Source organism: Rhinolophus sinicus, linkage group LG04 (genome assembly GCF_036562045.2).
Source record: "Rhinolophus sinicus isolate RSC01 linkage group LG04, ASM3656204v1, whole genome shotgun sequence".
Taxonomy (NCBI): Eukaryota; Metazoa; Chordata; class Mammalia; order Chiroptera; family Rhinolophidae; genus Rhinolophus; species Rhinolophus sinicus.
The window spans coordinates 72,024,747-72,041,253 of record NC_133754.1 but is presented as its reverse complement, the minus strand read 5'-3'; the positions used below and the strand labels follow the sequence as shown (position 1 = coordinate 72,041,253).

General features: G+C 39.0%; 1 protein-coding gene across 1 annotated transcript in view; it reads left to right on the top strand.

The window, feature by feature from the left end:
- The first annotated feature begins 1,266 nt into the window (after positions 1 to 1,266).
- Positions 1,267 to 16,507, top strand: part of MTMR7 (myotubularin related protein 7) — a 92,719-nt gene continuing 77,478 nt past the window's right edge. The window contains exon 1 of the mRNA XM_019737955.2: positions 1,267 to 1,411. Coding sequence (XP_019593514.2) covers positions 1,331 to 1,411 — 81 coding nt within the window. The 5' untranslated portion in view covers positions 1,267 to 1,330. The remainder of the gene's footprint in view (positions 1,412 to 16,507) is intronic.

Below are 16,507 nucleotides of genomic sequence, written 5' to 3'. Positions count from 1 at the left end.
TCCTAGATCATTAAACCACTCAAAATGCATCCCCCCAAATGGAGATAGGATTTCTAGTACTGATGGAATTTGGGGACAGAAGCTACCTTGAAATCATCCTCATTATCAATGAGGAGACAGAAGCTGGTGTTGAGTTGGGACCACAGTGCCCCTGACTCTCTATTCCTGGTGTTCTTTAGTAATGAATAAATTATGGCCCTGGGTCAACTTTGTCGTATGCAAACATCAGTTGACAGGACTTGTCCCAACTGACTTGCTGAACAGTAGGAGGATGAAATGACAGAAAATATGTGACGGAGATCTGAGAATTTAAAAATGTAACACTGTATTGATTAAATAAACATATATTTGGAAGGCTGCAATGTGCCTATGAGGCACTGGACAAAAAGAGATAAAGAACAGTTGCTACAGTCAAAGAATTTACTATCTAGTCAGAAGGCGGTGAGTAAGAGCTGGGAAAAAACTGAGTCGGTATTATTCTAAGAACTATAGCACAGTTTTATGAAATTTTAGTTATGGTGGAGCATTCTACAACTGGGGTTGCAAGAAAAAGTGTGTGTCGGGGGGAGGGCATTCATTCTCTTTGTTTTTTTCCAATGGCATAATACTAACAATTGGCAACAACTATTGTTAATAACATACCGTAAATGAAAAAGTGCTACCTTGGAATGGGTGCCTTGTCTCTATATCTTCCAGTTCAGTTAGAGCTAAGTGAAGATGGCCAATGAGCAGCCAACACGGTGTCAAGGAAAAGCTTCTCTTCCAACCGTGCAACCGTGCTGTCGGCAGGTTGATGAGAGATGCCTGACTTAATAGAGCCCCTCCCACGGCGTTAACAGTGTTGCTGCTATTTCCACCCTCATTCCTAAAGCTATCTACGCCTGCTGCTCACGTGCTGAAATATGCAGACAGAGCCCTCTAGGACATGCCTGTGGCAGCCTTTTTTCCGGCCCTACCCTGAAGTCGCACCTCTCCTGGGACGCTCTGGAAGGAAGGCGATGGGCTGGTGGGGCAGAGCGTATTCCTTACCTCTCCTCCAAAAGGCCACACCCAACACAAGGCCCCCATTGTGTCTTGGGGAACAGTGGCTCCACAGTATTACGTTGCCTGCCTCTCGTAAAACGAAGCAAGCGGCTCTCGCTCTGGTGACTTCAGGCAGAGACAGAGGCGGCAGGCAGGGCAGGTGGCAGACGCGCAAAGACGCCCGCTCTAGGGCCGCGCGGGCGCCTCGTGCCCACATGCCCGCAGTGCGCGCGCGCCGCTGCACCTGGAGGCGGAGCCAGGCCCGATCGCCACCGGCCCCTGAGCGCGAAGCCCCCTCCCGCTGTGGATGCGCGCAGGTGCGTGGGGCAGCGTCCGCCCAAGACCGTGTAGACTTGGTCGGATCATGGAGCACATCCGCACCCCCAAGGTTGGTGGCACGGGCGCGGGCGGAGGAGGGAGCAGGAAGAGGGATGCTGAGCTTCTGGGAGGCCCGGTTTCTCTGCTGGGCGCTGGCCGGGTCAGCACCGGGTGCAAGGCTGGAGGAGGCGGCGCCCGAGCATCTCCCGGTTCGCTGGGAACCTCCGCATCTTTCTCTTGTTGCCTCACAGGCCTAGCCTTGGCTTCTACTGCATCTAACCTCTTGTCCTTGGGGGTGCGCAGTGGACGTAGGGGTGGATGGGAGGAAACCCCAATTGTCTGTTGAGCAGTGGGGCTGCTGATCGGCTGATAAACGCTCCCTTCTGGTCCCGCACCAGGTTGCCGCTGTCTTCTTTTATTAATTAATTAATTAATTAATTAATTTATTTATTTATCATCTTTTTTTTGTTTTCTTTTGGCTGCTCTGAGCAGTTGAAAGAAACAAGCCTTCCTAATGACAGGTGCAAGGAATTGAGTTATGTGCAGGTGAATTGAATGCATTCAGGAAGCTTGTTAAATCTAAGGGTTCAGACCAGCCCAAGTCCCTCTTCCGCTTTTCCATCATCAGGCTATCAGCCACAGTAGACCTTACACAGGGCACATGATCAATATTTGCTGTAGGTTGAATGATATTATCAATCCTTCAGTCTTCTTGCCTTTTCCAGCCTGTTTCGTTCTTTGGGGAGAAGATTCATTCCCTGGTGTACTTCAAACACCAGCTTTTGCCACTCAAAAGTGACTGGTCCCTGATCATTCCAGTTAAATAACAGTGGGAACGTTTACTGTTGTACCAAACCTTACTACTCATAGTTGTATCAATGATATAATTTAGAGTGAAAAAAGGTGATCAACATGCCTGTCTAATAAAAACTCTAAACTAGTGAAAGAATATATTTTAAAAGCCTATTGACTATCTCTTGTTACTACTACCACAATCCTTGTGTTTCCAGGATGATCTCATATTAAAAATCTAAGCCCTTGACAGAGTTAAGTCAAAGCTGAGTCTGAGCAGTCAGAACTTAGCCCCAGGGATCGCATTCATCTCCTGGCAGGAGGAGATACATTAAGTCCAATAAGAAGAATTCATTTTTAAATACTGGAATGGTTCCTAAGTACTTTTTTTTGGTAAAAGCAGCTTTATAATTTTGTCAGTGGAACAATAAATCTTCTCGTTTACGAGAGCCTGTCAGTTCCAACAGTAAATTTAAATGGTATTGCTTTTGCATGGTGAAATTAAATTGTTGCTTCACAATCAGGAAATTGTAAACGTAGAAGAGAGTGCCAGAAACCACAAGGTAGGTGGCTCAAAGCTTTCAGGGTTTAAGTGGTGCTAAATAATTTATTCCGGAATGATGAATTTAACTCATGGATTCTCTCTGCCCTTGACAAGGGTGTCCTTCCTTTGTCATGACAAAGAGGGACCTTTGTAAGAATGCTATCTGATGCGAATGTCAATAGCAAGAGTGATAGGATGCCATCTTCCTATCGAATATGAATTTGAGGAGTAAAGGCCTTTTCTAGTCCATATTCAAACGCACTCTGTACAAAGCCATATGTGTAAACCTGAGCGGCAAGCAATATTATCACTTATTCTTAAAACTGTTTTTCATAAACACCTCTAAGCAGTGTAGTATTTCAAATAAGAAACCCCCTTCTATCAGGAAATGGAAAGGAATGTGGGGAAATGGAGAATTGTCTGACATGTCATTGACTTGAGGGTAATTAACATTTAGGGTAATGCAGGTGGGGGGAAATAAAACTACATAGGTTAGGTGAATCCAATTTATTCATTCATTCATTTCATGCCACAAGCATTTGAAAGGTTTTAACATGCCAGGCTCTTGTTAGGTCCTGGGAGCACAAAGCATCAGGGAGCTCCCAGGCTGGAAGAGAAGCAGTTGTAAATATGGGTAGAGATGTATACAAGGGACAGCAGGTGGGGGGTGGTTGTGGAGAATGATGGAAGATGAGCCCTACCATAAACGGTGAGGGAAACCTTAGAAGAACTGAATCTTAACATGCGAGGAGTCAAGGAGGAACAGGAGCATTGGAGACAGCTATCATGCAGTTGTGTAAATAGGATGTAATCAATCAATTACAACCTCAAAGAAGCTGAAAACATTAACACTGATAAAGATAGAAAGGATTAAATGATTCCTCAAGGTTAAACAACATGTCTTTTCATTTTACATTTTTAAGTGCTAATTTTCACAGCATAGATGGAAAAGAGAGCAAGACAACTTATAGAGCATGTATTACAACATATGTAATTATTGATGGTCAGATTTATCTTTATCATGTCTTGGGTGGCTTATAAGGAATATACACAAACTTGTTTACCTGACCCATTGTGGGTTTAAAGTTATATTTATTATGTGGCTAGGAAGGTTTTATTTTAAGAGGAAATGAAATGCGTGCATGTATAATGTACAGTTGCTTTCCTACTACAGTGCAAATCATTCATTTATTCTTTGTAAACAGTGTGAAATCTATCACAGCCTCTGCATTCAGCTTCAGTCCCGGGAGTGCAGTTTAAGGAGACAGATGCACATGAATAATCAGGAATGCTTTGCACATATTTCTTCGTGTGTGTGTGTGTGTGTGTGTGTGTGTATGTGTGTGTTTAACTGAAGCTTTTAACAGAGCATATACTAAGCAGGGTATTTGTCTGCCAGAGTGGTGCCTCCATAGAGAAGTGTTGCAAGGACAAGCTAGTTTGCAGTAGGGTTGACGTGAGGACAGCAGGAACTACCTGGATGCATCACAGTAAACTTTTGGGTTTCTACTACACTGGCTTGCTTTTCCGCTCTGAAAACCTGCCTGTAAGAAAATACCCTGCAGGAAGAATAGGGATAATTTGGGTTCAAGTACTACTTAATTGTACGAAAAGGCTTCAGGGCTCCTAAAAGCAGCCTGACCCACTTGTAGCATCTGGTTTGGTACTGGATTTAGGCTAATGTGTCTAAGGATCCTGGCTATGTAATCGTTTTGTGCTTCGGTCTTTCTGGAAGACATTTTTTCCCCCCACGTGTAAATCTGAGTTGTAAAACAGAATATGTGATGACCTTCAAAACTCCAAAACAGACCTTGAAAATGTCTTTTCTTCCTTTCTACCCTTGTTCCCTCATCTGAGCCACTACTCTAATAGGCTCCTAACTGGTCTCTAGTTTCCTCTTTGCCCTTCTGTAATCCGTTTTCCACAGAGGGAGCCTGGATGATGCTTTTATGACCCAAAAGGATCATGTTTCTTCCCTGCTCAGATTCTTGGGTGCCTTCCCTTCATACCCAGGATATAAAGTGAGTCTCCCCAGAGTGGCTGTTAGGCCCTGCGTGGACTGGACAGACTCCTGTTCACTTCCCCAGCGTCATTCGGTGACAGTCTTCTCGTTATTAACTATCCATTGATCATCACTGGCCTCGTGGGTTTCTCAAAGGTGACAGGTGCTCTCTGGCCTCAGGACTTCTGCACTGCCCTTTCATCCTGGGGTACTTTTCTCCTCACTCTTTACCTGGCTAAATCTCTCATCTCTCAAATTAAATACATTTTCCTCAGAGAGGCTCTTGCCCAATTCCTCATCTAAAACACATCTGCCTGTTATATTCTATCACAGCACCCAGTATTTCACCTCATGCCCTGGTTGCAAGTTTTATATTTATTTGTGTGGTTGTTTGTTTAGTGTCAAGCTCCCCTGCTAAACCAGGAGCCGTGTGTATGAAGGTGAGGATCACATCTTGTTCGTCCCTGTGTCTGTAGCACCTAACACAGTCCCTGGCACCAAATAAACACACAGTAAATCAACTGATAATCGAATAATAGAAGGAATGAATAATTCTTGATTTCAGCACTTCCGTTTTTAGTATTTGCTTTAGTAATCCAGGCATCATGTGCACTGTGCCAATGACTAGTTACAATATTGTGAATCTTTTAATAGTACTAGTGTTAAGTACGTGTGAATGTCAATATGTTATGTAAAATACATAGCACATATATGATATGTATTTTGTGATGCTATATAATTTTAGTGAAATAGAATTCAAATAACATTTCACGATTTCAGTCGTTTTAAAGTATACAATTCAGTGTTTTTCGTGCATTTACCATTTTGTGGAGCTATCACCACTGTGTATAATTCAGAACATTTAATCACCCCCAAAAGAAACCCAGGACCTATTTGTAGTCAGTCCTCATTTCCTCCTCCAGCCCATGGCAACTACTAGTCTACTTTCATTCTCTATGAGATTTGCCTATTCTGCACATTTCATATAAATGGAATAATGTAATATGTAGCCTTTTGTGACTTGTTTCTTTCATTTAGCATAATGTTTTCTAGGTTCATCCAAGTTGTAGCATGTATCTGTACTTCACTCTTTTTCACTGCAGACTAATATTCCATTCAGTAGATACTATATCACGTTCTGTTTATCAATTGAAGGGCATTTAACTTGTTTACAATTTTCGGTTGTTATGAGCAGTGCTGTTAGAACAGTCACATATTTGCTTTTTTTGTGAACATTAGTTTTCAGTTCTCTTGGGTATATTCTAGAAGTGGAATTACTGGGGTCTACGTTTAATTTTTTGAGGAAATTGTGATTATGTCTTGCATATCATGCAACTAAATCTTTCTTTTTCATATGTACCCAGCAATATAGCATGATTTATATAGTATCTAGGATGTAAGTACTTTGGAAATAATTGTTTAAGTAGTGTGAATAGACAGGCTTACACATCAAAAGGGAATATAGACTTTTATTGTTATAAAATTTCTCAGAAAAACAACCCAATGAGTATGAAGTTATACTTGTATCACTCCAAATTCACTTCTAATGTGTGATAATATGCTCTTTTTATATACTCGTAAATAGAGTGTTTTTTATCCTATTGCACTTTTGTCTACCATTATTTTGTATATATATTTTATATTCAGAAGTCATCCACCTATTCATTGTTTTAATAATTGCATGTTGTTCATTTGACTATAGTTTGCTTAACCTTTCTCCACTATTAGGGGTCTGGATTTTGTGCCCCTAAAGTCCCTCCTACAGTTTTCTTAATGTCTATTGTCCAGGGTGGAATGACTGAGAGTAGCTACAGTTTTATAAAGGTTCTTATTACATGATGTCTTTCAGTATTTGAAAGCCTCGCATATGTCCCAGGGTTTAAGCAAATTTGTAATTGTTTCAGAGAGCAGAAGTAAAGGGTATAGATTTCAGAGAAGAAGATCTTGGCTCGATATAGAGAAGTTCTTTCCCACAATTCAGCATGTATGTATAAGAGGAATTAGTTTATCTCTTTAATGAATAAAGGTGTCTAAGCAGAGTCTGGACACATCAGAGAAGACATGGAGACGTTTCAGGCAAGCGAGACTGGATTAGACTCATGTGTGAGTTTCCTCTGAGCCAAGTGTCCTGCTACCCCAAGATTCATGCTTCTGATGCAGAGAACTTGCTGTGTCCCTTGGCAGTTCATAATGACCATGGACAACTCTTCATTAAAGAGTTTCATTAAGAAGAAACTTCACTAAGAAGTTTTCCTTATATGTAATCAAAATCTGTCTCACTGTACTTTTTAGTAATTGGGTCTAGCTCTCTTCCTTAGGATATTGCCGAATATGTCAACCCTCATTCCAGGAAATGGCCCTTCAAGTATTCCATTTGATGCTGCCATCTTCCGAACCCTTTCTTCCTACCTAAGTCATTACTTCGCACCACCTCTTCTGTCAACCAACCAGTGGCTTGGTTTTAAGTCCCTTTATATTGGTGCTTACTTTACTCAATGAGTTACAAAAACATGATTATTTTAAGTTTGGTTGAGTTGGGAAAGAGCAAATTTTGATAACTATTTTTTAAATCGTATCTATTATCACATTCTACGTCAGTGGACTTCTGGTGTGCTTACTGTGGAAGAGAACCCTCAGCTGTCTCCACCCATTGTGCTGTGAAGCTCAGTTTCTCTTGTTATTTCCTTGAATGATAATATCTTGCACTTATCTTTGCTGAATATTATCTCATTGGATTTAGCTTATTGCTTAATCCCTTATTCTGATTTTGGGCCCTGATACACATCTGCTATTCCTCTCAGTATGGGACCATTCACTAGTGAGCTTGTCATCTGTTACCTCATCAATGATCTTATCCAAGAAAGAAGCTAGACAGGTGGATATGACTTCTGAGGGACTTAAGCCACTTGCTCCCATTTCCCAGGATCTTGATTTTGGTTACAGATTGACTAGTTCTCTCAGGTTGGTGCCATCTATCTCCCATTTGATGAACTCGTCCTCCATCACCTTTCCAAGTAGCTCATTCAAAGAAAGAAATGGAGTCGTCTGCGATGATGACTGAGTGAATCCTTCCCTGCAGATTGGTGGTTTCCTTTTCTAGGTTCATACAAAATTCCATTAAAGGAGCCATTTTAGAATCTTGCCTAGAATTAATGTCAAACTCACCAGCTTATAATTACAAAATTTCATATTCCCCCTTTTGAAAATAGTGATCTCATTTGCAAGTTCTCTCTGTGGTAGAGAGAGCTCAATAGAGCATGAGAAGATTGACTTCTCTGTGTCATTCACCACCTTCATACCATCGGCAATAAATGGTCTGTCTTCTTTATCTTCGTTTAACAAATAATTTCAGGTTATAAAAGTAGATTACTTTTGATTCTACATTAGAATCAGTATAGAAATTAACCACTGCTAATATTTGAGTATATTTCCATCTGGCTTTTTTTCTTCGTATGAATATTCAAACTTTTATTTGTTTGTTTAGAAATTTAGAATCACCCAGTTCAATTTTGTGAGATGTGCTTTTTAACTTACCATATTGTGGTCTTTAAAAATGTGCTTTTAGAAGACTATATGATTGATTTAATCTTATGGAAATGTCATTATCACTGTGAACCATCTCCCTATGAGGCTATTACAATAATGTTATGGTGAACATCTTGTTTTGTAGTTATTATATGCTTATGTGATTACTCCCTTAGGATAGAGCCTAAAATGGAATTACTGTGTCATAGAAGATGAAGATTTTTATGGTTGATATATGTTGCCAAATGACTTTCCAAAAATGTTATGTCAATTTTCAGAATCAGTCTTTCTCACTGTATCATCATTGCTTTATTATTTAAAAAATATTTGCTAATTTAAAGGGTGTAATAGCATCTTGTTATTTTATTGTACTTTTTTATTGCTAGTAAGGTTGATGTGGTTTCAAAAATATATTTATTGACTATTTTACTTTTATGAATTATCTATATATATGTTTTTCCATTTTAATAATTGGTATTTGTGTGTGTGTGTGTATAGTATATATATATTTGGATATATATATACAAAGATAGAATTCACATACTATAAAATTAACTCTTTTATAATATACAATTCTGTGCTTTTTAAAATATTCATAGAGTTACACAACCATCTCGATTACTTAATTCCAGAATATGTCATCACTCAAAAGAAACCCTATACCTATTACCTGTCACTCCCCGTTTCCTCCTCCTGTCACCCCCAGCAACTACTAATGTACTTTCTGTCTTTATGTGTTTACCTTTCCTGGACATTTTGTATAATTTGAATCATAATATATGGTCTTTTGTGGCTTGCTTTTTCTACTTAGTATTATAATATAGTGTTCTCAAGGTTCATCCAAGTTGTAGAAGGTATCAGCACTTTGTTTCTTTTTATCCATTCTATGGATATGCCACATTTTATTTATCCATTCATCAGTTGATGGACATTGTGTTGTTCCTGTTTCTTTGACTATTATGAATAATGCTGCTACGAACTTGTGTGTACAAGTTTTTGTGTGGGCATATGCTTTTATTTCTTTTAAGTGGAATTTCAGTTGGCTATGAGTGGAATTGTTCAATCATATGGCAACCCAATGTTTAACATTTTGAGGAACTGCCAAATTGTTTTCCAAAGTAGCTGCATGATTTTAAAATCCCCTCAACAGTGTACGAAGGTTCCAATTTTTCCATATTCTTGCCAACGCTTGTTATTGTCTATCTTTTATTTTGTTCATCTTCGTTGGTGTGAAGTGGTATTCATTGTGGTTTTGATTTGCATTTCCCTAATGACTAATTATTTTTAGTATCTTTTCATGTGCTTAATGACCATTTTTATATTTTCTTCGGAGAAGTGTCTATTTGATTTTTTATGTTCTTTTTTTTGTTTTAAAGATTTTATTGGGGAAGGGGTACAGGACTTTATTGGGAAACAGTGTGTACTTCCAGAACTTTTTTCCAAGTCAAGTTGTTGTCCTTTCAGTCTTAGTTGTGGAGGGCGCAGCTCAGCTCCAGGTCCAGTTGCCGTTGCTAGTTGCAGGGGTGGAGACCACCATCCCTTGTGGGAGTTGAACCGGCAACCTTGTGGTTGAGAGGACATGCTCCAACCAACTGAGCCATCTGGGAGCTCAGCGGCAGCTCAGCTCAAGGTGCCGTGTTCAATCTTAGTTGCAGGGGGCGGAGCCCACCACCCCTTGTGGGACTCAAGGAATTGAACCAGTGACCTTGTGGTTGAGAGCCCACTGGCCCATGTGGGAATCAAACCGGCAGCCTTCGGAGATAGGAGCATGGAGTTCTAACCGCCTGAGCCACCAGGCCGGCCCCTGTGTTCATTTTTTAATTGGATTATTTATCTTTTTAGTTATTGAGTTGCAAAAGTTCTTTATATATTCTGGATGTAAATTCCTAATCATATACAAGTTCTGACAATTAAGTTTGCAAACTCGTGGCAACCATGTTGCTAACCTTTCTTGATATCAGAGGGATTATTTATTATGAATTTGTACCAACTGGACAGAGGTAACCAAGTTTATTATTTGGAAGTGCTGAAAGGCTGTGGGAAAAGCTAAACTTCTTGCCAGCAATTCATAGCTCTTGCATCACGACAATGCACCAGCTCACACGGCACTGTCTGTGAGGGAGTTTTTAACCAGTAAACAAATAACTGTATTGGAACACCCTCCCTGCTCACCTGATCTGGCCCTTAATGCCTTCTTTCTTTACCCGAAGATAAATGAAATAGTGAAAGGAAGACATTTTGATGACATTCAGGACATAAAGCCTAATACAACAACAGCTCTGATGGCCATTCCAGAAAGAGTTCCAAAATTGCTTTGAAGGGTGGTATAGGCACTGGCATCTCTGCATAGCTTCCCAAGGGGGGTACTTCAAAGGTGGCCATAGTGATATTCAACAATGAGGTATGTAGCACTTTTTCTAGGATGAGTTCGCAAACTTAATTGTCCGACCTCATATATAACTTGGAAATGTTTTATCCCTTCCTGTCAGGTTTTTTTGCACTGTTTTGATGGTGTCCACTGAAGCATAAAAGTTTTTAATTTTGATATAGTCCAACTTACCCATTTTTTCTTTTGTCACTGTGATTTTGGCATCAAATTTATGTATAGTTTTAAAAAGACATTTTTCTGATTATAAAAGTAATACGTTACAGAAAATGCAATTCAAAAGAACAGAAAGAAAATAAGACATGCACAATTTCAACACTCATGAAAAATTACTGTTGATTTTGTATATATTGCCAGCCTTTTTCTTTACATATAAATAGAAAAGCAATATAAAACAAAATTAGGTCTCTCTCTCTCTCTCTCTCTCTCTCTCTCTCTCTCTCTCTCTGTAATTTTGGGCTGTGATAGCCTGACTTTTATATGTCATACCATAAATTTTTTTCTGACTTTATTAAATGTTCTTCTGAAAAGCAGTTTGTCATAACTACATGGTCTCACACTGTGTGGATGCATAATAAGTTATTTAGTGTTGGGAGACAGTTCTCTGTGGGTCTTAAATATTTCTTCACTTTTGTTCTGACCTGTATTTTCAAGGATGATTTAGAGAACAACCTTGAAAGACAGAAATAGTTTCTCTATCAGGAGCAGAGAGCAGGTTTGTTTTCTGTCCAGGATGATAAAGATAATGTTTTCCTCGGGGGCAAAGGTTGGTCAGGGTTGCTTAGCAGACCTCTTGTAAGACTGACTTTTCTTAAACTGTAAGCTCTAAGTTTCCATATCTGGGACAGAGATAAACTCTGTGTGCTGCACCCATCTGGGCTGCTCTATATTGCCTCTTAGACTCAGAAGGTGTAGGGAGCTGATGTGAACATAAAGCTCATGCTTCCTCATGTGCAGTGAGTAATAAAGTCTTTGATTTCTGCCCCAGGCATCTTGTGTCTTCGCTCAGCATGGAGAAACTGAGGGAGGCTAACTTGTTATGTTGCAAACAGATTAAAATCTCAGATATTTAACAGTTCTTGACAGTTAATCCCCTAGTATTTGATATTTCATTTGTCTCAATGTGTCGCTATAATAAATAACTGTGACAAAGTCTGTCTGGAGTGTGGCTTGAGTATACAGAACACGTTGTGTGTCATAGAACTTAAGAAGCCATATTCATTCACTCCAGCATGCTTTACATATAAATGCAGGTAGCTGTCAAGTACCTTTCAAATTAGGGGGGTATAGACTGTATATGTGTTGGGTGTGTGTGATGGAGAAAATGCCATGAAGAAAAATAATGAAATACAAGGGCAGGGGAGGGATATTGGTTGGAGTGAGGATTGTTAAACTTAACTTATGATGGTAATATGGTCTTCCTGAAAAATGACAATTGAGCAGAGACCTGAAAAAGCTAGGGAACACGCTATCTGTATATCTAAGGAAAACAGCAGGAACATCTAGTGCAAAGGCCCGAAAGTAGGAGTGTGCTTGCAGTCCCCAAGGAATAGCAGAGAGACGGTGTGGCTGCAAAGCAGGGTGGAGTAGTTGTGGAACATGAGGGTTCAGAGGGAGCAGGGAAGGTTATGTGAGACTTTCACTCTGGGTGTGAAGAGAGCCATGGAAGGGATCAGAGCTCTGACTTAAATTGAACAGGATCTTGGGCAAAAATAAACTGGGTGGAGGTGGGAGAGTAGGCAGAAATGGAAAGGAGGGACCAAGGGGCAGTAGCAATAGAGATAGGAAAAAACTGGATATGTTTTCAAAGTAGAGCGGTGAGGATTCACTGATGGAGTAGATATGAGAGGAGAGCAAATGAGGAGGCAAGCATGATGCCAGGGTTATGCCCCTGTACTGGAAGTATGGATTCTGAGGTTGGGACAATTAGGGGAGGAGAGGATTGTAAGGAGTGAGGTGAAAGGGAATCTGGAGCTCAATTTGGGGCACAAGAATTTGTCCTATTAGATACACCTATTAGACACACAGGTGATGTCCTTTATAAGATCTGGGTATTTCTTTAAGGAACTAAAGAATGACAATACAGGAGTGGCATCCTTTTTTTTTTTTTTTTAGAGGGCTATTTTTTTAATATATATTTTATAAAGGTCTCAAATTCTTTAGAAAAGCGTCTGATGTAAATAAATTCAGTCAATAAACACAAATTTTGAAAAACGTTCTCATAAACCATGTTTGTATGGGAGGTTATAGTTTCCTATATATTTCATTGTTTTTAAGAACTATTTAATAATACTGAATATTTTATTATATATCATGAGGTCCGACAATTAAGTTCGCAAGCTCATCCTAGAAAAAGAGCTACATACCTCATTGCTGAATATCACAATAGTCACCTTTGAAGTATTCCCCTTGGGAAGCTATGCACCAATGCTAGCGCCTAGTCCACCCTTCAAAACAATTTTGGAACTCTTTTTCTGGAATGGCCATCAGAGCTGTCGTCGTATTACCCTTGATGTACTGAAGTCATCAAAATGTCTTCCTTTCAATATTTCGTTTATCTTTGGATAAAGAAAGAAGACATTGGGGGCCAGATCAGATGAGTAGGAAGAGTGTTCCAATACAGTTATTTGTTAAAAACTGGCTAAAAACTCCCTCACAGACTGTTCCGTGTGAGCTGGTGCATTGTTGTAATACAAGAGTCATGAATTGTTGGTGAAAAGTTCAGGTCATCTAACTTTTTCACGCAGCCTTTTCAGCACTTCCAAATAGTCAACTTGGTTAACTGTTTGTCCAGTTAGTACAAATTCATAATGAATAATCCTTCTGATATCAAAAAAAGTTAGCAATATTGTTGCAACAAGCTTGTGAACTTAATTGTCAAGCCTCGTATATATATAAATAATATATTTATTTCCAGTGGTTTACTCTTTGTTCTTTACAGTCCATCATCCATCAAGATGGACTATAAACAAACATGTTTTCCAGTTTGAGAGGAGTGTAATATTTAAAGACATGCTGGACGGTTCCTTTGCAATAGGGAAACATCCTGCTTTGCTTTGCTTTCTCTGGTTCAGTTATTTGCATCTGTTTTCAAAAAGCAAACAAAAAAATACATACAACTCAACAATAGCAACAAAAAACAAGCAGATCAGTTCAAAAACAGAAAAGGTCTTGAGTAGACATTTCTCAAAACAAGATATATAAATCAACAATTAGCTCATGAAAAGATGCCCAATATCACTAGCTATTAGAGAAATGCAAATAAAAACCACAATGAGATACCATTTCATACCCATTAGGATGGCTATTGTAAAAAAAAAAAAAAACAACACATGAAAATAAGTGTTGGCAAGAATGTGGAGAAGTTGAACTCTCGGAAATTGCTGTAAAATGGTGCAGCTGCTGTAGAAAACAGTTTGGCAGTTCCTCAGAAAGTTAAACATAGAATTACCATATGACCCAGCAATTCCACTCCTAGGTGTATACCCCAAAACATTAAAAATATACACCAACAGATACTTGGCTTGTATGCCTATGCTCATAGCTGCATTATTCACAATGGCCAAAGGATAGAAACAATCCAGGTATCCAGTAACAGATAAATGGATAAAATGTGGTATATACACACAATAGAATATTATTCAGCCATAGAAAGGAATGAAGTTCTGATACATGCTACAAAATAGATGAAACCTTAGGACATTTTGCTGAGTAAAACAAGCCAGACAGAATAGGACAAATATATGATTCCACTTATCTGACGTATCTAGAATGAGCAAATTCTTACAGACAGAAGTAGAATAATGTTTACTGGAGGAGAAGTTAAGGAAAATGAGAGTTATTGCTTAATAGTTGCAGAATTTCTGTTTCAGGTGATGAAAAAGTTTGGAAATGTAGTGATCGTTGTACAACAATATGAATGCACTTAGTGCCACTCAATTATACGCTTCAAGATGGTTAAAGTGGTAAATTTTATGTTATGCGTATTTTGCCACAATAAAAAGCAAAAAGCAAACTAATATACTTCCTGGTATGTAACCAGTGCTCAATAAATACTTATTGAGTGAGTGAATTTGTTGAATGAATGAATGAATGAATGAATTCCAACTATGTTTAATTTGGCAAATGTACATCACCTATTAGCACGATATTGGGAAGCAGTGTGGCTCTGAAGTCAGTGCCCAGAGTTTAAATTCTTACTCCATCACTTGCTTATCAGATATATGTTTTTTTCTTTTACTGTTGACATAATTTTTAAAAATGAGAAATAGTTCAGATACCATAAAATTCACTCTTTTAAAGTATACAATTCAGTGGGTTTTGTTACATGTTTTCTAACCATCATTACTATCTATCTAATTTCACAACAATTTCATCACCCCCAAGAGAAACTTCATACCTGTTAGTATTCAGTCTGCGTTTCTCTCTCCCGCTCTCCTGGAAATCACTCATCTACTTTCTATCTCTACAGATTTTCCTGTTCTGCACATTTTATATAAACAGAGCCATACAACACGTGGTCCATTATGACTGGCTTCTTTCACTTAGCATATCATTTTCAAGATTCATCCATATTTGTAGCATGGGTGAGAACTTCGTGCCTTTTATTGCTGAATAATATTCCATTGTATGAATATACCCACATTTGTTTATCCATTTATCATTTGATAGATACTTGAGTTGTTTCCACTTTTTGTTTATTATGAATAATGCTTCTGTGAACACCGATGTACAAGTTCTTTTGTGTGAACATATGTTTCCAATTCTCGCGGGTATCCAGGATTAGAATTATTCAGTCATATGGAAGCTTGTGTTTAATCTTTTGAGAAACTGACAAACTGTTTTCCAAAGAGACTGTACTGTTTTATAGTCCCAACAGCAATGTGTGAGGATTCTAATTTCTCCATATTATTGCCAGTACTTGTTATTGTCAGCTTTCTTTCTAATAACTATCGTAATAGGCATGAAGTGATAGCTCATGGTGGTGTGATTTACATTTCCTTGGTGACTAATGATGTTGAGCATCTTTTTATGTGCTTATTAGCTGTTTGTGTATCTTCTTCGTAGAAATTATTTATTCTAATCTTTTGCTTTTTAATAGACGTTTTCAGTGCAGTTTTGGGTTCACAGAAATATTGAGCAGAAGGTACATCCCCATACATCCCCCGTCCCCAGGCAGACATAGCTTCCCCCCATGATGGACATGCCCCAGCAGAGGAGGCCATTTGTGACAATTAATGAACCTACACTGACACATCATTAACATCCAAAGACCATTCTTTACATTAGAATGGACTCTTAGGGTTCACGCTTAGTGTAGTACAGTCTATGGGGTTGGACAAATTCATAATGGCATGTATCCACAATTATAGTATCCTACAGAGTAGTTTTACTGCCCCCAAAATCCTGTGTTCTGCTTATTCAACCCTCTCTGCCCCCTAACGCCCGGCAACCACTGACCTTTTTAGTGTCTCCATAGTTTTGCCTTTCCCAGAATGTCATATGGTTGGAATCATACACCACATAGCATTTTCATATTGGCTTCTTTCACTTAGTGAAATGCAGTTAAGTTCCCCCCATGTCTTTTCATGGCTTGATAGCTCATTTCTGTTTTATTGCTGAATACTATTACATCATCTGGATGTACTACTGTTTACTTATCCATTCACCTACTGATGGATGTCTTGGTTGCCCCCAGGTATTGGCAATTGTGAATAAAGCTGCTTTAAACATCCATGTGCAGGTTTTGTGTGGATGTAAGTTTTCGGCTTCGTTGGGTAAATACCACAGAATACAATTCCTGGATCATATGGTGATAGTATGTTTAGTTTTGTAAGAAACTGCCAAACTGTCTTCCAAAGTGGCTGAATCATTTTGCATTGCCACCAGTGATGTATGAGCATTCCTGTCACTTCCC